Raw genomic sequence first — 24,364 nt, forward strand, 5'->3', positions numbered from 1 at the left:
TCATTGGTTGATAGAAATGACAAGGCAAGTAACTATCAACTGATCCATGTTTATATGAAATTGAAAGGAAAGAATTTCAGAATTCTACTTTAAAGAGTGTTTATTTTAGCAGTTTGTCATATACTAATGTTTGAAACGAAAATATTTAATTGTTAATGAAAATAATATGACTTAAAAAAGTATAAAATTAGTTAAAACTCAGGATCCTGGAGACAAACTGGTTTTAAATTTCCTGCTCTACAGCTACCAGGTGTATGATCTTGGGGGAGTTATTTCATTACTTTGTGCCTTAGTTTCCTTATCAGTAAAAACTTTGATGATTTTAATATTGTGTATGTCAGTTATTGTGAGAATTGAATGAGGCAGTATATATAAAATGCGTAACCTATTACTTGCTATATACTAAACTCAATAAATGGTAAAAAAATAAAAGGTTGTGAATATTTTTAACTGATATTACAAGTGAAAGTAAATTACTTGGCTGGCTCGGGGAAAATCATGTGATTTTGGGGTAGTGAGGTCGAGCCTCATGTTGGGTGTAGAGACTACTTAAATAATTAAATTTAAAAAATAAATATTTGGGAGCTTCATTTGATTTTTAGTAAAAAAAAATGCAAGAGGGACATTTATGGCACTAAACTTTGTTTCCTATGGACATTTTTAAAGAAAAAAATGAGACAAATATTTTATTCCTTCCATTTTTATAATATAGCAATAAAAGTTTATACATGACTTAAATTATCAATTTAAATTGGAAGACCTTTCGGTTTTTTTATCCATCTTTTCTATCATATGTTTGCTGTCGTCTAAAGTTAATTTCTACAACTAGTTATTTAATATAAACATAATTTAGTTTTCCTGTTTGTGGGTGAGAAGATTTTCTCTTTTAATCTCTCACATACTTTCTTCTGAATCAGAGTTCTCTCTGTAGAGAACTGTTTACTAAAGAAATTTAAAAACTTATAAGCAAGACTATTACCATCTGACTAATTTTCTGATGTTAGTACAGAACATGACATAATGTCAGTTCCATTAGGATGAGTTTTTAAAGAAAGATTGGTATAAACTTTTCATATTAAAAAATGTAGATTTATATTTCTTAGTGGACATTCCATAGGTGTGTCAAATATGGTACCTTATTCAGAACCTGTTTATTTTTTACTTTATTTTAAAATAATTTTAGACTTAACCAAAAAGTTGCAAATTAGGTCATAGAATTCTCATATACTTCACCCTGTTTTCCTTAATGGTTGTATTTTACATAACCATAGAACAAATATAGAAATCAGGAATTAATACTAACCAATCTGTAAACTTTATTTGATTTTGACCATTGTTCACTCACTAAATGATCTTTTTCTGGTCCAGGATCTAATCTAGGATCTCATACTCTTGTCCTTAATTGTCCTATCTCCTTAGTCTCCTTCAATCTGGGATGCTTCTCTCTTTGCCTTTCATGACTTTGACACTTTTGAAGGTACTAGCTAGTTAGAATGTCCCTCAATTTGTGTGTCTGATGTTTCTCATGATCGGATTGGGATAATGCATTTTTGGCAAGGATACCACAGAAATAATGTTACGTCCTTATCAGTGCATTATATCAGGAGGTATGTGGTATTGATTTGTTCCGTTACTGGTGACATTATCTTGATCATTTGGTTTAGGAGGTGTCTGCCAAGTTTTATACTCTTAAAATTACTCTTTTTCCCCTCAGAAGTAGCAAATGTTTTGTGGGAAGTATTTTGAGACACTGTAAATATCTTGTTTCTCATCATGTTTTCAATTTCTCATATTCTCATCATAATTTCCATTAATTTTAGCATCCATTAATCTTGCTTGATCAGAACCTTTTGATTTAATTCTGCAACATCTTTTTGTTGTTGATGTATGTCTTGTTATAGATGGAGAAGCATCTCAAAGGAATTAATATAAAGGCAGCATAACTCATAAAATGTCACTGTTTTTCTTTCTATAGTCTTTTCATCTGTTTCTAAATGCACTCATTAGGGATGTAGCACAACCCAAGATCCTGGAATAAAAAATGTGATAGAAAGATGATCCTTCCCCCCCCCCCCACTCAGTACCTTGTATATATTTCAGTATATGCTGGGCATTATAAGAACAAAGCCAAATATTTCATACTAGCAAAATAAACAGGTGAAAAAGAGGTAAAAGTAATGGGCTGGGTTAATTATAAAAAGAATTTGTGAGAGGAATTTAGAGAGTTTCTTAAAATAGACTTCTAAGGTTTTCTTTTCTTGTCAAATCTAAAGGCCTTTTTCACTCAGAGGAGGCAGTAGCAAATTTAAATGTTTTTGTGCTCTTGACCTTGAAGTTGCCTTTTTTATATGATATATATTTTTATGATTGCCTTTTATCTTTTATTCTGTAGTGGATTGACTACTAAAAAATGCATTGTGCATTATTTATCTGTTTTACCTTGTCTTATACCTTAATCAGTGAATCATGAAGACACATTACTTATCTCTTTTTTATCTGTTAACTGATGTTTAAACCTAGTGGAGTAACTTGAATCCCAATAACATTTTTGGATAGTATCTTTTCCAAAAGGATGAAGAGAAAATACAGTGGTAAATCTTGGAATTTGGTAGTTCTTGAAACATTCTAATAATTAGGGTTTTTCATTCTTATTACAACTTTCTTCTTTTTTAGAAAATTGCTTTCCATGATAAGTGTCTACTCTCATAATGCTATACATTCCTTGAAGTTTCAGGCTTTCTTCCTTATTTTGGTGTTTTTGAAGTATATCCTACTTGACGGTATATACAAGATTGTGAATTAGAAGTAATCTTTTCCTCCAGAGTCAGTACAATACTATGGCTAACTAATTCAGAGGTAGCTGGTTTTGTTTGTTCATTCTTTGCTTGCTTTTTGGCAAGATCTCACTTTTTGAAACTGAATATTTAAAATCAGATGTTCTGGCAATATCTGGTTTGTTTTCTTACTAATTTTGAATCTGGAAGAGAACATTAGAGAATCTATAATAGGTGTTAGAATTTAGCTAAAATTTGTATCATCCTAGGATGCCTTTGAAGTTCTGCCGACCATATTGGAAAATTAATCTGAGAAACTGATGACCCCCAAGAGATCCATGAAAGTAATACTTTTGATAATTTTTGTTTTCTTTAGGATTAGAAAGTTGAACTTTTTAGTGTCTACTTTAGATATCAGCCACTTCACAAAATTCTTCTTTTCTTTTTGTTTCTTGATCAGTAGACTTCATTTACTTGTGAAACATTTACTGAATTAACTCACTGCACTAAGTATTTCTATCTGGAGAGAGAGACTCACCGTTTCTGTTATGGCTGTTCTTTGATTTTCTTATTGCCAATTGGGACTGTTCTGGGCACCTGGAGGGGTTTGTGAGAAATTCTTTTTCTTTATAGACGTTGCCTCAGAACCAGTGAGAATGAGTGATAAAAGATGAGTAAGAAGAATATGTTAAACATCATGCTTCCAATTTAACCTGGAAAGTTTTGTTTTAAAGGTAATTTATAAGTCTGTAAATAAGCAAGTTCAATTTTAGTCAGTTATAATACAAGTGAATAGAAATAGTCTCTATAGAAACATATTGCCTCTTATTTCATTGCTTAAAAATGATTAGGCTTAGCTTTTTCTTTCTTCAGTATTAGAAATGCTTAAAACTAATAAGCAGTATATGCTCATTTAATAATTTGGTGTTGAGAACAAATGTTGCAAATAGTCTAGTTTGCACATTTTGGGAGAATTTCTGAGAGTGGCATTTATATATCAAATACTTAGATTTATTGTTTCTGATTTGAATATGACTGGATTTTCAGTAAGAATCTTTAAAAATTTAAATATTGATAATATTCAAATGATTTGATTGAGGTGTAGTGGATTAATAGACCTTCTAACATCCACTTGACTTCCTTTGTGGCATTTTAGCACTGGTGATTTTGTTAGCTTTGTTTTGGAATTTATTCTCTAGTGTTTGAAATACAAGTTCTCCAGTGGAGTGCTTATTTTTTTCATCTCTTTAAATATCACATAGAAGAATGCTGTCTATTAAAATAGAATTAAGTAAGGTCCTACTGTGTCATTCTTAAGAGCCTTTATCAGTAGTAGTCTCAGAAAGGTTGCTCTTTCTTGTTTGAATAATGATCTCATTTTGAAAGTGCCTTTACATTTTTCTTTATAAATGATACATTACCAAATCTACAGTCTTCATAAATAATTAACTCCTGAAGCAAGAGAGATACTGGCTCTCCTCAATGATTCAAAATAATTTCTATTTAAGGAAATCTGTCTGTTCATTTTTGTGTATGAATATGTTGAATCCACAAGTTTTGGTGTATCAGGCAAAAGAAAGATGTTATTTCCTGAAGGTCATCTTATTCGGGAGAAGTTTATGAGTGGATATACTTCTCCAGCCTTATAACCTATACTAAGAACATTTATTTTTCTTTTTAATATGTTTGTATTTTTAAGTTATGAATTCCATGGGGTGTGGTAAATGAATCAATAGTTTAGAGCTCCTACTGTAGGAGAAATTGTAGTCTACTGTTAACCTGAGGAAGGTATGATTTGCTAGGAGTTATTTTTCATTGTCAAAGTGAAGTGAGCCTGTAACTTAAAAAAAAAAATTTACTAGTTGTGTTTCCTGTTCCCAAATGGAATGCTCCCTTTTTGCCTGTATTTTCAGTCAGATGTACTGTTATTACTGATTTCTTGAATAAGAAATGAACGAAAACTGGGAAATTTGGAAAATCATATCTTTGTAGTTTCTGAATTTACTTTTTAAAACTGTATCTTAAAGTAGTTAAGGTTTACTTAGATCTCATCAGTTTGGAAATCTTTAATCTTAAAGTTTATATTAAAATATCAGACATGAAAAAGAATGATTTGTCAAGGAAATTGATTAGAAAAGACTAGAGGGTGATTTTTTAATAATTAAAAAACACTTTTATAGCACCTGTTTGCACAATAGTCCCTCCTTATCTATATGGGTTACATTCCAAGACTCCCAGTGGATATCTGAAACCACAGGTAGTACTGAATCCTGTATATACTGTCTTTTCCTATACATAACATACCTATGATAAAATTTAATTCATAAATTAGATACAGCAAGAGATTAACAACAATAATAAAACAGAACAATGATAACACTATATGGTAATAAAAGTTATGTGAATGTGGTCTCTCTTTCAAAATATCTTATTGTATGTACTCACGCTTCTACTTGTAATGATGTGAGATGATAAAATGCTTAGTGAGGGATGAAACGAGGTGAATGACATATGCATTGTGACGTAGCATTAGGCTACTATTGACCTTCTGATGGTGTGTCAGAGGATCATCTGTTTCCGGATCATGGTTGAACAGGGTAACTGTAACCACGAGACCAAAACCGTGGGAGAAGGTTTGTAGGTACTACTGAGATGGGAGGTGGGGGCAACTGTAGTAGCTACAATGAAGACATGAATAAGCTAGCTCTGATGTATTAATTCTAAGCCTTTCTCATCTGTTGAAAAGCCACTCCTAAGAACTCCAGCTGTGGAATACTTTATCTATTTGGGACTATAGTGGGGTTTTTTTGACTCTTGAAAAATACCTAATTAGGGTGCAGTTCTTGAGATATTTAGTATTCAGATCTTTTTCTAATTGGTACTCCTTTCCTCTCATCATCCCTCATATACCTCCTCAATGTGATTATACTGTAAAATACTGTTGCAGGCTATTGCTCAAAAAGTATAGTCTTCAAAACTAAAAGACTTTAGGACTTAAAATCTACTGGAAACTTAAAAAAATAGCTGCCACATAGGCTTGTACAGTACTTTCGTAGTTATTTATTTGATACCTCTTGCTAGATGGCAGTTTCACCCCCTTGACGTCTTTTAGATTTCTTTTTTCCCTTCTTTACATTTTGGAAATCACAGATTTGATGGTTAAATTCATAGGTTTTCTTTTCTTAGTCCAAACTATTTTCATTTCTCACTTGTACAGAATTGAATATATTCCTAAAGCAGAAGGGTTAGCTTGTCTTTTTCTTCTTCAGGCTTTAAAAAAAAATTGAGTCTAAATGTTGTTAGGTAATGGAATAACGATTCCTTTTCAGCTGTTGGTATATTTCCAAACTGGCTGACAGAGCCGGGAGGAAGTGAAGGCCTTAAAACACTAACTTTGGTTGGTTGCTACCTTCTTAGTGCTGAGACTATAACCTTTGTTGGTTGATTGATAGAGAACAAGAGAGCACAATCCTCGTTCCACTAACAGGTAAGGAACCCTTCTGATAACAAGTTGGCGTGAGAGAAATTATTTGTTAGTGTTTTTTTCTTAATTTATCCCAAATATAACCTGTCCATGAAATGGTATAGTGTGACTGTGTTCTGTACAACAGGAATGTGCAGCACCTTTCTATTTAGAATAAGATCTAAAATTTAATAGGGATGTATCACTCTGTACCACAAAGTATAATTGATCTGTTTTCCACTATTAAAATTTATTCTGCAGTCCCTATAACTTTAAATACATATCTGCCTATCTTATTCTCCTTTCAGCTTTTCCTTGATCAGATGCTATGTGCTTTGAACTTCCTTCTCTTATTTACCTTATTCCTATAATAAAGCAAACTATTTTTCAGTATCTTTATCATCATCTATTATTTGAGTGTATCTTACTGCTTTAATTTCTGCATTGTAGCCATAAATGATTTATTTCCTGGTCCTTCTTGACCCCAAACCAAATGATCATACATTTAAAAAAGATTTTTCGAGTGTATTACCTATGTCCACTATTCTGCCCTCCCACTTTTAAATATGAGTGCTTGAAGAATAAATCTTTTTCAGTGACAGTAGTCATAACTTGATAAAATTTAGGCTTAGCTTTGTATTGCTGGAATATGGGACTGTAGTCTGATTAATTCTTTTAATTACTGAAGACTTAAAAATGAGAACAAGCTCAGCTTCTTAGACAATTCCCAAAGTTTAGTAGTATTTCTGTTAATATGCTTGATTATTCTGTTTCTCCTTTTCAATCCATCTTCTTCTCTTTGACAGAAGAATTAACTGGCCCTCCTCCTTTGATATATCTGAGGTCGAGTGCCTTTCCCTGTCCCTTTAAGACAACTGTGCTCTTATTTCTAGTCATAATTTATCATTTTTTGATTTGGTCTTCCACTCGAAGTTGGGTGGTTTGTCACAGAGTATGTTATGGCTTACACCAAGATAGGTCCCTTCTTAATAGTTACTGAAGAATTAATGATTTGTGGTGACAGATTTCTAAAGTTCAAATTAAGAAGGCAGTAAAGAAAGTATGCCCAAAGGTAGCGCCTTTTTATCCTGAGGATAAGTCATTACAAACTCAAATGACCAGAGAATGTAATTTCTTAATAAGAATTTTTTCTTAAATCTATATTCAGCTCTCTATTTCAGTGCTTCTCTCCTACCAGAGGTGCAAGGAGTGATCCTAGAACCACAGATACAGCCAAGACCACGGAGAGCTTTTGACGCCAGGGGTCCACTTTCTCCACTGAACCCTTGGAGGCAGAATATCCAGCTTCTGGAGAGAGTGGGAAAGGATAATAAACAAGTGGGTGCTTTCCATTATTTACTTGGGTTTATTTGTAGATTGGAGTGTCCTTCCATTGCCCATTTAATTCTATTGGTATACTCCTTGGGTTCATATAAGAACCAAGTGGGGCTGCAATCTGTTTGTTTCTTCTAAGAATGCTAACTAGTGCCCATTCAAAAAAGAGACCTACAATTTATTTAATTTTCTCTCCAGATAATTAAAGCAGTGGACGATTTGGGGGCACTAGATTTGGTGACTGCCTGTGTAGTCCACAGGAATTTAAGAAGGAATATTTGCCCATTTTAACCTTTAATGGTATTAGTGGACTTCTAAAAGTGCTCTTTTATATTCCAGTAATTAAGAAGTTTTTGTATTTCATCTTTGGGCAAGCTGGACATCTGAACTCTCCTTATTTACACAGTCTGATGTCCAGGTGTTATCCTACCCTGTTAGAACTTTTTGGTCTTTTTCCTACCTCAAACTTTAGGACTTCATATTAATTAGATCTTTTAGAAGATGTGGTAAAACCATTATGGTTTTACTGTCAAATTGAGGCTTCATCCTTCAATAAGATAAATGTGAATGATGATAAGTTTCAGGATATATTATCCCTGAAAGCTATGTTAAATATATACTCATAAGTAGTTTTCCAGTCCCTAGGTATAATGTTATTTGTGGCAAAAGAGCCTTGTCCTAGATGTTTCCCATGGCATTAAGATGGTTTTCTCTTAGTTTCTTTGATGCCAAGGGTAGGATTTGATTCCAGGAAGTTCTTATCATCTACAATGGGTAGAACGTGAACTTTGGTGTCTTTGGCAAGTTTTCATTTTTCCTTGGTGGATTCCTTCTGTGACTCCAGGTATCTTGATAATGGGAGACCGGTTTATTTGTTCTCTAATTGCCCAGATTTCTTTCAACTGGTAAACATCATACTTCTTCAGCAAAAGGAACTCTTCTAGCAGAGCCTTCATGGATGATATCTGTCACACATGCAGCACCTGCAGTTTGGAAGGCAGTGGTGAACGGAGCCACGCAATATATCTAGAAGACACAAGGATGAGAGAGCCACCTGATCTTGTCATTTATAAACTTTAAGATTTACTCTGGTGTACTCTTGGTCTGGAAATGGAAAGGCTCAAATAATGAAATAATTTTTTCAGATTGGAGTTTTACATGGCCATGCAGATATTCTTTTCTGTTCAGAAGACTGAAATAGAGGAAGTATGAGAGACTCCTTTCTTTTAAAAGCAGCTCTCTGTTTCACTTAAAAGATTTGTGGGGTTGAAGATCACCTTAATGAAGCAGGCAACCCCCCCCCCTTGTTTTAAGTATCACAGGAGATCCCAAAAACATCCGAAACTGTTTTTTGTTGCCTGACACTGAAAAGAACTAGTAAATACAAGGTGAACTTCTTAATTATTCCCAAATTACTTTTAGTATTAGGATACAGTCTTTTAGCTTATCTTTTTCTGGTCTTGAGCCTTAATTCTTATTTGTCAAATCAACAAAGATTCCAGTATGAAGTAGAGGAGACATCTTTTGAGATCAAAGTAGCTTGGTCAGTCTTCCTATAATAGTAAATACCTGTTAAATTTGAGGTATTGTTCTGCATTGAAGACATACTAAAGTTGGAATGATACTGAAACGAAGAAGTATTTTATAGAACAAAGGCAGTTAGTAGTATTAGAATAAGCCTTTACATGTGAATAAGTATTACAGAATAGTTACCCCAATGGAAGGAGTTATCAAAATGTTTCTGTTTTTCTCTTTGGTATCTATTAACTGGTCAGTCAAAAGCTATTAAAGAAGTTTTTAAAAGTTACCTGATGCTGCCAGTTTGTTTTATTTGGTATACTTTTTAGGAGTGGAAGTTCTAGAGTTAGGAAGCATCTAAAATGTTTTAGGGATCTTGAAGGTCTTAGGAACCACACTTACTAAGTTGTAACCTGGCCTTTAGTCTTTCTTTCCATGAGACCTGTTTTTTTTTTCCTCATTAATTATAAATTTTTGTATAGTACTTAAAAGTTTAAAAGACCAATTTGAACTAAAATTTCCATAGGGAGCTCTGAATTCCCATGAATGATTATAGCTTTTTATGCTTGATTTGTTGTTAAATATGAATAAGACAGTCTTTACAAACACATAAATTAAAAGATACCACCATTTTAGAAAGAACTCAGGGGAAATGAAACTGAAATTTGCTTGGAAATTAAGTTGAACTCTCTGAACCACAGTACCAACCAGTTTATGGCCTGTGCGATTATTAGCTTTTTGTTTCGGCTTTAAAGATGAAAAGTGATTTAATCTCTTAACCTCATGCTTTGATTAAATTTTAGCTCTGTTCCTTAAAGTGTGCAAAAGAAATGTAAGTGCATTTCCATTCACCTCATGCCACTAAAAGCTATTTAAAAGTGAAACTTTTTGTATATTAATGTGAACTGATTTGTTTATTTAAACTTTTATTTTGATACATTTTCCTTTCAGATTTTTTTATATTTCGTGTCACTATGCAATCCTATATTTTTCAGTGTTTATTTTATGATTATTAGTATAAGCTAATTTTTTTCCTAGAATGACTAATTGTGTACTATTTGTATTATGTGATCATTTGAAAACTAATAAATATTTTCTCCATGAAAAAAATGCACTTACTGATAAATGGCTTATTTTTGTTTCAGGAATAGACAATGAAAACAACAGTATTTTTAAGTGTATTTTAATTTAATGTGTCTTCCTCTAAGTATTTCTGAATACATATCCTATTCTTGTGTATGTTGACCTTTTTTGAAAAAATTTTTTAAAAAACTGTAAATTAAAATGATTCTTCGTTGGGTCACCCAGTGCCAAATGTATGAAATAGGTGATCTATTTAGTCTTTTTTTCCATTTTCCTGATTAGCTTCATCTTTGTTTCCAGAAGTGGGGTTTCTTCCTTCCTTTCTTTTTCTTTCTTTTTCTTTTCTTTCTTTTCTTTCTTTCTTTCTTTCTTTCTTTCTTTCTTTCTTTCTTTCTTTCTTTCTTTTTAGATGCTGTTTTGGTGTGTCCATTTTGCAAACCATTAAAACTCTTGAGCAAATATTGTAAATATCAGGAATAAGACAGTCAAATCTTTTAAAGTGAGACAGATCAAAATATAACTCCTTACAAAATAGCAGATAAAAGACAAGTCTTCGACCCAGAAAAAGAACATTTGGAAATAATGGCCTATTGGAGAACTACCCAATTCACAAGAGCTGTTAACAGGAGAAGAAAAATATTTCATATTTTAATGTTCTGTTTGAACAGATAATCACAGAAGGAGAAATCTTGACTTCAGAGCCTCTTGCTTTTAACCTTATCAAGACAACATGGAAAAGGATAAAACTTGGTTTTTATGATTCTTTATAGCTACGTAAACTTTAATTGAAGCCACGGAACAATTTACCTTTTCTATGCAGTCTGCTAGAAGCAAGAGGGGTTTCTCTTTTGATTCAAAGAAAACATGTAAGAAGTGGACTCCAAAAATTAGAAACATTGTGATGGGGTTCTAGGCAAGAAATAAAAGTTGAATTAATGACAACTTGTGTATTAAAATGAAACTGTTTGGCTCCCCAAAGAAATTATACTCTGAAAAAACAAAGAAAAAGGAAATTATGATTTAGAATAGTTACTGTGTTTGGGGGGGGAGTAGAAGGAAGCTAAAATCCTTTGCCTTATTGCTCTGGTAAGTTTGGAAAAAGTTAAGATTCTGTGGATAAAATTTTGTTTTTAGAATTAAAGCCATTAAAAGATTCACAGACATATTTCAATGGAAAGCTATATTTTTTACTTGAATACAAAAAATTTATAAGCTTTAACTATATGTGCATAAAAGAGTGGGGTGTGGGGGGTTAAATAAAAATTCTGTACCAGAAACTTCAAACATACTGTAAAAATAATGGTGAAATGAGAGTTTTAAGTACTTTAATTTTTATTACGTGGACTCTTCCTTACACTGTCTTCAAAATAAAAACATTACAGAATGTTAAACATGGCTTACCTTTATATCTTTGAGGTATGAGAACATAGGCTTATTGTTTCACCATCATTCGTTGGATTAACTATAGTATAAAATTTTGTTTTATCTTTAGTGAGGAGACAAAACAGCTTTTGTTTAAAAAAAGTAAATGTCACATAAGCAGTGTGGCTGACAAAGTACTGACCTTACAGTTTGTTGTCAATATGAGCTCAGATTTTATTCTTATTTTACTTTCCTATATTGAGACAATTGAGCAAAATGTCAGTGCTTCCATGTCCTAAGCAATTTCTTGCTTTTTATTCAGGTCTTTTTATTTCCCATTAAAAAGATTGCATATTAATGTAGTCCTAAAATGTTGAAAGATTTTTTGTTTTCAAAGCTAAGCACACAGGTGCTCTAAAATTCTTTTCCACTAGTATCATCTAAGGTAATTAGATTACTGCAGTAAAAATGTTAGGGAACTTCAAAGTATGCTTCGGAATTTTCAGGAATTACGATCAAAGGGATCTCTACTCAAGAGGTAAGGTATGGCGTAGGAAGAAAAATGTTAAATGTGTTCAACGTAATGTCTGATGGTAAAGTCAAGCTACAACAGATATCCTTGGATTTTCAGACAGGTGTAGAATTAGGAAAATAATTTTTCTTAAAAATCTCTCCGAGAAAAGAGAAAAAGATGAACCACAATTTGTTTTTGTAGGACTTTGGAGTGCATTTAGATACAGATATCCACAGACATTGTACCTTTGGTGTACTTAGCCTCCTATATTTCAGGGTATCTTTTACCTGTGCTCTCTCTGTTTATCGTTCATTTTTAGTTGGGTATTTCTTAAGCTCTGAGCACTAGTAAAATATTATACTTTGTATGAAAAGTTGAGTACATACTCCATGAAATTATTGTCTGGCTTCATCTTGCCTGTTTTAGTTACATGATACCTAGATCTTAGAAAAGAGTTGTACTGTTTATCTTGGTTTGAGAGATTAATTTGAGAGTTTTAAAAGCATTTATGCTGTAACTTAGGCAAGTTTGTTATCTAAGGCTTAAAAATAATGTTGGTTAGTATATAAAATCATTTAGAGAAAAAAGTCATGCTGTTATTCTCTGAGAAATATTAAGTAGGTTCACAGAGTGAAGTGTTAGCATATACTATTTAGTATATCTAGAATCAAAGGAAAATTCAATATTCAATACAAATCTAGAAAAATGATTTAGTTTTTTTTTTCTAGAAATACTAGTTTAGTTTATTCAATAGATGGTAACCTAGAAACCACAATAGTCTTCCATCCTATCTTTTAATTTTTCTTCTAAGAACACTAGCTTGTGGACATCTGGTGTTTAGTTAAAATAGTTGGCTGTCTATTCCACTTTCATCTTTATGGTAGAGCAAGTGATAATGTTGATATGTGAACTAGAGAGAGAACTCCCTACTTCATGAGGGTAGATGATTTCATGTTCAGAATGCTCTAATGGTGAGAAGTTGATCCAGGATTTGCTTCCACGTCAAATTTTATTTGAAAATTACCATAGACATTATCTGGTTTAGCACCCTCATTTTATATACAAAGGAATGAATATCCAGGAGTATCTCCTGTAATTCTAATACCACACGATGGAGACACAATTGTAGGACTCAAGGCTCTTGACCGCAAGCTCAGAGATCTGGACTGTGCTGCCGCCTCATGTTGATCCTCATTCTGGACAACATAAAGCAAGTCTGATTTCCTTCAAATATGACAGCCTCCAGATGTTTTAAGATAGCTGTAATAATTTCAAGCCCATCTTATTTTTATTTTTAAATAGATGAAGCACCTCCATTTTATTGCCCTTATTCATGTCACCTAGTTTTGAAATCCTTGAAGGTTTTTTAGGTCTTCTCATTGTGCTTAGTGTGTGACACTGAGCCAGCACAGTCCAGGATTGTTCAGCCTGGTCGGCCCTAGAATACTCGTGTCACTTTATTTATCCTTACATATCCAGTAAGGTGCTTAATTTGGTGCACAAAAAAGTTCCATGGAGATAGGCAAAATATTTTGTTATCTAAAAATTAGTAGTCTTTATGTAGAGGCAAATGTGTACAGTTCCGTGGGAAAGAAAAAAGAATATGTAAGAACTTGAGAAGTCATAGTTTAAAAAAAGTACAGTCTTCCATTTTTTTCTTGCTTAGTTCTGACTCAGATTATCAATTCCATTTTAAATGACTTGTATAATGTGAAATGTTATTTTTCAGGTTGTCCTTGCTAATTTAAGGGTAACCAGGCCCGTTGGAGCTAAACTGTTGACACGTGACTGACAGTGAGAAGAAAATCAACTTGTGTTTAGTAACATAATTAAAATTAGAAATAAAAAGCTGCTTCAGTGGAAAGGTTTGGGATATATCCCAAACAGCGGAGATGGTGAAATAGCCGCCCTGGAAATCTGAGAACTTGGCCTAAGTTGTAGGGAAGGCATGGTCCTTCTGTTGCCTCTTGAAGTATAGTGAGAATACTCTGCTAGAGCAATGTTTTAGCCTAACAGTGTTTTATATTACCAATTAAATATTTAGCATTTTTCACCCCAATTTTTAAATTAAGCTCCTGTAAGACACAAGGTTTTTGTTTAATGGTTGCATGTACCTCACAGGTACACGTTTACCTTTGTTTGAGAAATACTAGTTTGAAATTGGGTGTAGTACCCTACCTGAGTTAGAATTTTAGGGCAAATGAGGGAGAAAAGAACACACACTTGCCTGCTCTGTTCAGCTTTGGCCAGCCTCTTTATGTGTATTTACCTAATTTAATCCAACTGACCTGTGAGAAAGGTGATTTTTTATTTTTTATTTTTTTTATTTTACACACACAGATGCTGAAGCCCAGAGGTTTCAAAATCTGCCTGAGGGCACATAATCAGTAAGCAAGAAATATGGCGTTTGAAAGATCTGTCAAAATAGAATTCTGTTGCACCATTGGTTGACAAATATCTTTACTAAAAAGAACGCATATTCTCAGGAATATTTTTTTGTAGAACACCAGTGTTTAAAGTAGATATAAGGGATATTTTACTTAGTATGGACTTTTAAATTGATTTTTTTTTAAAAAAAGAATAATTTTAGTTTTACAGGATAATTGACCGGGAAGTACAGGGAGTCCCACCCATCCCCGCCCCCTGCCAAGCATATACCCTATTTTCCCTCCTGTAGTTTACCTTATTAACCTCTTGCTTTTGTGTGGCACATTTGTTGCAATTAATGAACTAATATTGATAGACATCATTAGGATTTACTTTTGTGTCATACAGTTCTTTGGGGTTTGCTAAATATTTTTGAAACAATGAGAGGTACTGATCTGTAATTTTCCTTTCTTGTAATGTCTATGTCTGATTTTAATACTAGATTTGCCCCAGAATGAACAAGGAATTGTTCCCTTTGTTTATACTTTCTGAAAGAGATCGCAGAAAGTTGGTATCATTTCATTAACTATTTGGTAGATTTCACTAGTGAAGCCATCTGGGCTTGGTGCTTTCTGTTTGTGAAGGTTATTAATTATTGATTCAATTTCTTTAATACAGATAACCTCCTTCAGTTTGTTCCTTCTTGTGTAAGTTTTGGCAGATTGTATCCTTTAAGGAATTGGTTCATTTCATCTAAGTTTTCAAATTTGTGGTGATAGGGTTGTTCACAATACTTCTTATTAGCCTTTTAATATCCAAGGGACTGGCTGTAATGATCACTCTTTCATTTGTAATATTAGTTGTTCCTTCTTTCAATTGTTAGCCTGGCCAGAGATTTATCAATTTTATTGATAAAATAGCCAGATTTTGGTTTTGTTTTTTTCTCTATTTTACAGCTTTCAGTTTCATTGATTTCTGCCCTAATTTTTATTTCTTCTACTTGCCTTAGGTTTATATTGCTCTTCTTTCTAAAGACTGTTGTTGCACTATCCCAATATTTTGATAAGTTGTGTTTTCATCTTGTAGTTTGAAATATTTAAAAATTCCTCTTGAGAATTTTTTTTTTTACACCAGTATGTTATTTTGAAGTATGTTGTTTAATCTCCAAGTATTTGGGGATTTCCATCTACCTGTAAATATTTGTTATTCATTATTGACTTTAATTCCACTACTGGTTTGATAGCATACTTAGTATTATTTCTGTTCTTTTAAATTTTTTATGATGTGTTTTATAGCCCTTAATCACGGTGAGTGTTACATTTGAGATTGAGAAGGCATATTTTATTGTTGGATGTAGTATTCTTTGGGTGTTACTGAGGTCCAGTTGATTGGTGCTATTCAGTTCAACTATGTTCTTATTGATTTTCTGCCTGCTGGATCTATCAATTACTGATAGGGATAGAACAGTGTTGAAGTCTTTAAGTATAATACTGGATTGATTAATCAGTTTCTTATTTTAGTTCTATCAGGTTTTTTTTTGATGTGCTATTGTTAGGCCAGTGTGTATTAAGGCTTGTTATGTCTTCATGGAGAATTGATCCTTTCATTAGGTAATGACTCTCTTTATCCCTGGTAACTTTCTTGTTCTGAAGTCTGTGTTTCCTGAAATTAATGAAGCTATTCTTTTTTAAATTTTTTTTAATTTTTTATTTTTTAAAGATTTTATTTATTAATTTGACAGAGACAGCCAGTGAGAGAGGGAACACAAGCAGGGGGAGTGGGAGAGGAAGAAGCAGGCTTATAGCGGAGGAGCCTGTTGTGGGGCTCGATCCCAGAACGCTGGGATCGCGCCCTGAGCCGAAGGCAGATGCTTAATGACTGCGCCACCCAGGCGCCCCTAATGAAGCTATTCTATCTTTGTTTTGATTAGTGTTATCATGGTATAATTTCTTTATCCTTTTACTTTAATCTACATATATCTTTATACTTAAAGGGGGTCTTTTTTTTTTATCCACTTGGTACAGTCTTTGTCTTTTAATTGATCTATTTCGGCCATTTACATTTAAAGCAATTGATATAGTTGGATTAATGTTGTTTGTAACTTTTCATTGCCTTTATTCTTTTAAAATTGATTTTGCCTTCCCCTCCTTTTTTTTGCTGATCTTGAGTATAATTCTACTTTCTCTCAGCATACTTCTAAAACTTTTTAGTTTTTGCCTTAGAGTTTGCAGTATACATTTATAACTAATCTGTCTTCAAATAATACATACCACTTCATTTCACTTCATTCACTGCTTTTTCTCTCCCGTCCCTTATAACATTGCTGTCCTTTATTTCACTTTCCCATAAGCTGTAATCAACCAAAATATTGTTGCTGTCATTTTGAACAAACTGTGTTAACATCAATTTGGAGTTTTAAAAAGAAAATATTTTGTTTTGCCTTTTGAAAATTACTTCTCTGATGTTCTTCTGAAAGGAAATTTTGTAGACCCATGACCTATATAAATCTTTCTTTTCTCTGGAGAACTTATTTTAGCATTTCTTTCGAGGCAGGTCCACTGGTGACAAATTCCCTCCATTTTTGTGTGAGAAAATTTATTTTTCTTCTTTAATTTTGAAGGATACTTTTGCTGTATACAAAATTTTAGATTGGTAGGTGTTTTTCTTTTCTTTCACTATTTTATTTGCTCTGTCTTCTTGCTTGTATGATGTTTGAAGAAATATCTGATGTAATTCTTCTCCTTATTCCTCTATAGGTCAGGTTTCTTCTCCCCTACTCCTACCTCCGGCTTCTTTCAAGATTTTTCCTTTGTCTTTGATTTTCTATGGTTTGTGATATGCCTGAGTGTAGATATTTTGGATTTATCCTGTGTCATATTCTCTGAGCTTCTAAGTTCCTGGATCTGTGCTCTAGTGTCTGTTAAAAAATTTCGGAAAATTCTCACCCATTTATTTTTTTCAAATATTTCTTTGGTTCCTTTCTCTTTTCTCCTGGTATTCCACACTGTACAAATGTTATCTGTTTTTAAATTGTCTTATAGCTTTTGGATATACCTTTTTCCCCCTCTTTTTTCAGTTTAGGAAGTTTCTGTTGACATGTCTTTTAGCTCACTGATTCTTAGGCTATGTGCAGTCTGCTTATGAGCCTATGAAGTGTATTCTTCATTTCTGATTTGATTTTGATCCTAACATTTCTTTCTGATTCTTTCTTAGAGTTATATTGCCCATCTATTTTTGCATGTTATTCCTTTTTTCCATTTGAGCTCTTAGTATCTTATTAGTTATTTGAAATTGTTGGTCTAGTAGTTCAAACATATTTGCCATATCCGAATCTGGTTCTGATGCTTGCTTTGTGTATTGAGATTTGTGTGTGTGTGTGTGTGTGTGTGTGTGCGCACGTGCGTGTTTAATCTTTTAGAGTGCCTTATCATTTTTTGTTAAATGCTAGACATGCTGTATTGGAAAAGGAACTTAGGCAAATAGGTCTGTAGTGAGCTTTTATGTTGATCTGGTAGGTGTTAGTCTGTTTATTGTTTGTTCTACCCATATGTGTCAGAGGCTGAAATTACCTCTAATATGCTTTTTTTTGACCAATCTGTTTTCTTTGGGATTCCTTAGAGACTCCTTTATAAATAGTATCTGAACCTTGCCTTTCTTTTAGTAATTCCCTGTAAGATGTGGGGTTAAGGGAAGTGCTTTGTGGTTCTCTCATTAGGTCTCAGCCTTTTAGTGGACTCTGCTGTTGGCTTTCACCTTCACAAGTGCCCCCCTTTCCCCTTATGGGAACTGAAGGGTAGAAAGGGCCTGATTTGGATGCTTCCTTTTCTCCTTTTTGTTAGGCTTTGGTAAAATAATATTCCTTGTGGGCAGCGCTTTGTTAAGGAGAACGATATGCTCTGGGTATATTTCAAAATGGTTGCTTTTCCTCCTTCTGCTTCCAGCAGTAGAGATTTTACTCTGTTCTTTACCCTGCAAACCTGATGGGGCTTCTGGAGATAAAATTCTTGAAAATATAAGAGGCCCCATAAGGTTGATTTCCCAGGAGTTTTTAATCTCTCAAGTTTATGTGCTCTCTGTTTCTAGCAGTTAGTCAGTTCCATTCATGTTTTTCTACCCAGCTGGCTCCAGTGGTGGTTTCCTGGGAAAGCTGCTGTTACTTGTATTTAACAGGTCCTTCAGCTTTGGAGCTGGTCGTTGGTCTTGTAACCTCAGTTCTTTGATGGATTGAAGAGGAGGTGTTGATTTTCAGTTTAGCTTTTTTCTTGTTGTGGGCTCAGAAGTGACAACTTTACTTTTTGGACTGGAAACTGAAAGTCACTGAGCATTTTTAAATATTCGAGTTTGTCTTTAGTTTGGTTTGTGTCCTTACACAAGTACTGGTGCCTTACTGGGAGACTTCTAAGCCATTACAGTTATTTAATTTAGTTCATTTAATCCTATTGAGCATTCACGTACTAAATTTCATGCATCTCCCAAGCATTGGTGATAGTTAAGATGTTTCTACCCTTGTACACCTCTTTTCAAAGTCTTTTGCTTTTTTCCTTGTCCTCTAGATCCTGGATGTATCTCTTGCATCTTTTCAAGGACTTTGTGGCTTTAGTATTTTCTCTTTTTATGAGCAAATATCCCTCTCTATTGGATCCTTAGTGTATCGGGTTATGTAGTCATATATCATCTTAAGAGAAGGAACTTTGATTCTTTCCCCACCCTCTAAGTTCTGCAATCTGTTCACTCTTATTGTCTACTCATAATGTTACAGTTTCTCAAATTTTATTTACTTTTCAATCTACTCCAGTCTGGCTTTTGCATCTGATACCACTAGGACTGCTCTTGTCACAGTCACCCAGGTCCTCGCTCTTGTCAAATCCACCGGACCCTTATACCTGCACCTTTTTATTTGATCTTTTAACAGAATTCAGTGTGGTTGAACACTTCTACCTTCTGAAATGCCCTTTTCTTACTTTCATAACTGCATATATTTTTGGTTTTCCTCCCTGCCTTCACTTTTTAGTTGCTGTTGCTGGTCTTACTCTTTCATCCAACTATGGAAAGTAGTTCAGTGCTCAGTACTCGAGCTTTTCTTTTAACCTCTTCTCCCTTTACAGACTTAGATTATTTATTTATTTATGTAATCTCTACACCCAACATGGGGCTTGAACTCAACCCCAAGATCAAGAGTTGCGCGCTCTTCCAGCTAAGCCAGCCAGGTGGCCCTACGCTTGGATGATCTTATCCATTACCATGGCTTAATACTTTTAACTCTCCCCAAATTTTTATCTCCCCCTGTCCCCAGCCCTTCCTCAAAGCTCCAGTCTTGATACTCACTTGGATAATTAAAAGAATTAAAATGTCCAATCCTGAACTATTTTTCTTTTAGTTTTCCTTACCTCAGTGGAGCACCACTGTTCATCTCATTATGTGAAAAACCATGGCGCGATCTCTTCCTCATCTCCCATATACAGTATCTTCATTATTCGTTAGTTCAATTGTTTGCTTTTGGACTTTTTAAACATAATTTATTAAAGCAGTTTTTTTAATTTATTATTTTTTTTTAATTTTAAGTAGATGCTGTGACACAGGTGGGGCTCAAACTCACAAGCCTGCAATCAAGAGTCATGTCCTCTACTGGCCGAGCTAGCCAGGTGCCCCCTATTTACAGCAGTTTTAAGTTTACAGAAAGATTGACCAAATGGTACAGAGAGTTTCTATATTGATTCCCTCTCCTGCTTTTCCTACTAACGTCTTGCATTCATTTTGTACATGTTTCAGCTGAACCAGTTTTGACACATTAAGGTTCACAGTTTACATTAGGATTCACTCACTGTGTCCTACAGTTCTTTGGGTTTTGCTAAATGCATAATGTCCCATATCCACTAGGGAATCTTACAGAAGAGTTTCACTGTCCTTAAAAATCCTTTTTGCTCCCCTTTTCATCCTTCACTATCCCAGTCCCTGGCAACTGCTGATCTTTTTCTGTGTTGGTAGTTTTGCTTTCTCCAAAATGTCATATAGTTGGAGTCGTACAATATGTACTCTTTTCCAGTGGCTTCTTTCATTTGGCGGTGTGCAGTTAATGTTCCTCCTTGTCTTTTTGTGACTCCATAGCGTATTTCATTTTATCACCATCTAGATCTACTACAGTTTTTTCACCTATTGAAGTACATCTTGGTTGCTTCCAATTTTTGGCACTTATGGATAAAGTGCTGTGAACATCTATGTGCAAATTTTTTTGTGGACATAAATTTTCAGCTTATTTGGAAAAATACCTAGTAATGTGATTGTTGGATCTTATGGTAAGCCTATCCTTAGCTTTGTGAGAAACCACCAAACTGTCTTTCATAGTGGTTGAACCATTTTGCTTTCTTGCCAGCGGTAAACGAGAGTTCCTGTTGCTCCACATTCTTGTTGGTGTTTTATGTTGGTGTTTCGGTTTGTAGCTACTCTAATAGGTGTATGGTGGTATTATTGTTTTAACTTGCAATTCCGTGGTGATATGATACCAAGCATCTTTTCATAAGCTTGTCCATTTGTCTATCATCTTTGGCAAGGTACCTGTTTAGATCTTTTGCCCATTTAAAATATCAGTTTTTCTTATTATTGTGTTTTGGGAGTCTTTTAGATATTTTGGATACCAGTCCTTTACCAGATAAGTGTTTTGCAAATATTTTCTCCTAATCTGTGGCTTGTCTTCATTCTCTTAACAGTGTCTCTTGCAAAGCAGCAGTTTTAAATTTTAACAAAATCTTCATCAGTTTTTTCTTTAGTGGATCATGCTTTTGGTGCTATATGTAAAAACTTACTGCCAAATTCATGGTTGCCTAGAACTTCTGTGTTATCTTGTGGAGGTTTACAGTTTTGAGTTTTATATTTAGATCTGTGATCAGTTTTGAGTTAACTTTTTTGAAAAAACTTTTTTTTTTTTTTGCATGTGGATGTCCAGTTGTTTTAATACCTTTTTTTAGGACTGTCTTTTCTCCTTTGAATTGCTTTTGCTCCTTTTTCAAAGCTCAGACTTACCTCTGAAGTCTCTCTCAAACTTGTCCACATCTTACCATTTCCGTCTATCAACTGCTCCTCCAAGCCACCATCCCCTCTTGCTTGACAGTAGCCCTTACCGGTTTCTCGCTTTATCTCTTGACCTCTCCATTCTTCACAAAATATGACTTACTACAATTTTTTTGAAAGATTTTATTTATTTGACAGAGCACAAGCAGAGGGAGCGGCAGGGAGAGGGAGAAGCAGACTCCCTGCTGAGCAGAGAGCCCGACATGGGGGGCTCCATCCCAGGACCCTGGGATCAAAACCTGAGCCAAAGGCAGATGCTTAACCTAACCAACTGAGCCACCCAGGCACCACTGACTTATTACAAGTTTAAGGCATAAATAAGATCATGTCTGCTTTCTGTTTAATACTAATTGCTTTTTTTTGTAAAAACAATAAAATCCCAATTCTTTATATATTAATATATAATATATCATATATATAATAGGCCCTGAATGGTCTTGCCCCGACTTTTCCTCAATTTTACGCTTGCTTCTACTCTCCAGACAACCTTGGGCTTATTTAGTCTCTGAATTATTTAAATTATTTATTCCCTGCCTTAGGGGATTGGAGTGCCTCTTTCCCCGCTTTTAGATCTTAGCTTAAATGTTTTCAGCAATGCCTTCTCTAGTTAGTATATTGTAATCATCCAGTTCTCTGTCTTGCCTTTCATTCTCTGTTCCATCGATTTCTTCCTAGTATTTTTCTCAATTTAAAAGCATATATTGTTTGTTCGTTGCCTGACTTCCTGCAACCAGAGATCATGGTTGTCTTGTTTATATTGTTTTTAGCACCTGGAGTTGCCCCATAGTAGGCACGGAACACATAGTTTCATGGAGAAGACATGGGCAGCCTTTGAAACACCCAGATCTAGTGAGGGAGAGCCACACGTACATAGATGAATTGCAGTGCCACCTTAGTGCTATTGGACAGTTGTGGTAGTCCCAGAAAATGAGAGATGGAAGATTGGGATTCTTTCTCACTAGTGTGAACCAGTGATCACCAAAGTCAGTTTATGAAGTCTTACTGCCGAGGCTTCTTAGCCATTGATTTATATTTTTATTATTTGCTAATGTGGGGGTCGACATAACTCTCATCCTAGCAATCCCAGACTTAGGATCTTAAGTGTTGGGAGAACCCATCATTCTATAGGGACAGTAGGTGCGTAGGGGATGGGGCGGTCTCAAGCCCAACAAGAGGCCCGAGGCATATTGATAGAGCACTGGCTCTAGAGTCGGGGTTTGCTTTTGAACACCCAGTGCTGCCATTTACTTCAGTCGGATCAGTTCACTTTCCCATGCCTTAGTTTCCCCATCTGTGAAGGAGCTAATAAACTTACAGCATTGTTTTGAGGATAAAATGGGTGAATATGTATATCTCACCTTTACTATGTGCCCGATCCTGCAATAAATGAAAGTGTTTCTGTTATCCTATAAAGGCCTCATTTAAGTAAAATTTTATTCTTCAGGATACATTTACATTGAGTAACATGCAGCTCTCTCCACAGGCCCCTCGCTTCCTCCTTTTCATTCTCCCGATGGCAGACCTCACTCGTGCCTTTGTAGCACTCTTCCTTTTCTCCTGTGCGCTCCGTCATACCACGTCTTCTTTCTTAGATGTCCTAGCATTTCAGTGTCCCTTCTTTTCATATTTACCCTCGTCCTTCTCATATGCCTATAAACATGTTAAAGTCTAACTAAAAAAAAGGTAACTCGCTACTGCCTTGCTCCTCATCTCCGTGCCCAAACTCAAACACAAACTTACAACATTCTGTCCATTTATTTCTTCCAGCGCCGCTCCCTTCTCAGCCCACTCTGGTCTTGTTTCCACCTCTTAACAATAATGTCATCAAAATACTACTATTGAGGTTATCAGTGACCTCGCCACTGAATCAAATGGACAGTGCTCTTACCTTGTCAGCAGCATTCAACAGGGTTGATGTCATTCTCTTCACGTTTTCGGTTCCGTGGGTCTTTACTTCTGATTTCCTTGTAGCTTTTTGGTGATTCTTAGTCTCATTTGCAGACTCTTCTCACACTACCGAGGTTTTATTTTGTATGTTGGGATTTCTAAGGTTGAATCCTTGGTCGTGATTTCAGTTCATTGTGCGTCTGGGTCCAAACTGCAGATTCGGTACCTTTATAATGAGGATTCAAGTTTAATAACACGGTTCCAACTTCGTAGATCAAATACCTACTTGGTATCTCTGTGTGTGTGCTTCAAGAGCAATTCAAACGTGTTTTATGAATTTATGATCTCCTCCCCCTTAAATCTGGGCTTCGTTTACCATTCCTCATTTTAGTTAATATTATCCCAGTCCATCATCCAGCCTTGTTTATTTTTGTGTCTAAAATATCTCAACGACCTGTTTCTGTTTTCACCAGCCTGGCCCAGTCCATTATTTCCTAACTTGAGCTACAACAGTTCTAATTTGTTTCCTTGTATAGACCCTTGCGCTAATCAAATTCAGTCCCCACAATGCAGCTGCAGTGATGTTTCTCAAGACACAAATTTAATGATAGTTTTCCTTTAATTAAAACACGCAGTTGGCTTCCTATTGCTCTTAAGATCCACAGGAAAGATAGAGACAAAAGTCCTTAATACTACAATTTGTGAAACCCTGAATGACCAAGTCCCCATTTTTCTGTCCAGTTGCACCTTTGGTCACGTGGTGTTTTGTTTCTCTCTCTCATCCTTCATGGTCTCAGCTCAGTGGTCGTTTCCTTACCTCAGGAGCACCTCCTCTGATGTTCTTCGGTAGGTTAGATGAGCGTCCTTTTGCTGTCACAGTGCCATGAATATGCTATCTCATTGCCTATAGTCATGGTTTTACATTTGTGTGCCATTTCTCCCTCTAGCTAAAAGGCCCCAAGAGGCCGAGGATTTTGTTTGCTTTTGCTTATTCAC

At 34.7% G+C, this 24,364-nt stretch overlaps 1 protein-coding gene across 8 annotated transcripts in view; it reads left to right on the top strand.

The window, feature by feature from the left end:
* TSC22D1 (TSC22 domain family member 1) overlaps positions 1-24,364 on the top strand; it is a 132,027-nt gene that overhangs the window by 24,473 nt on the left and 83,190 nt on the right. Inside the window, exons 2-3 of one of the 8 annotated variants that reach the window (XR_004626742.1) lie at positions 7,406-7,575; positions 8,417-10,475. The exons of 2 other annotated variants lie outside the window; for them this stretch is intronic. Coding sequence is in view for 3 of the 6 variants with exons in the window: in XM_034665202.1 (XP_034521093.1) it covers positions 7,419-7,710 (292 nt within the window). In the remaining 3 variants the exon portion in view is untranslated. Of the gene's footprint in view, positions 1-6,103; positions 6,262-7,405; positions 10,483-24,364 lie in introns of those variants that run through there. 5 more of the 8 variants (XR_004626741.1, XR_004626743.1, XM_034665204.1 and 2 more) reach the window with 5 other exon arrangements.

The sequence above is a fragment of the Ailuropoda melanoleuca genome, chromosome 7, assembly GCF_002007445.2.
Source record: "Ailuropoda melanoleuca isolate Jingjing chromosome 7, ASM200744v2, whole genome shotgun sequence".
In the NCBI taxonomy this organism is placed as follows: Eukaryota; Metazoa; Chordata; class Mammalia; order Carnivora; family Ursidae; genus Ailuropoda; species Ailuropoda melanoleuca.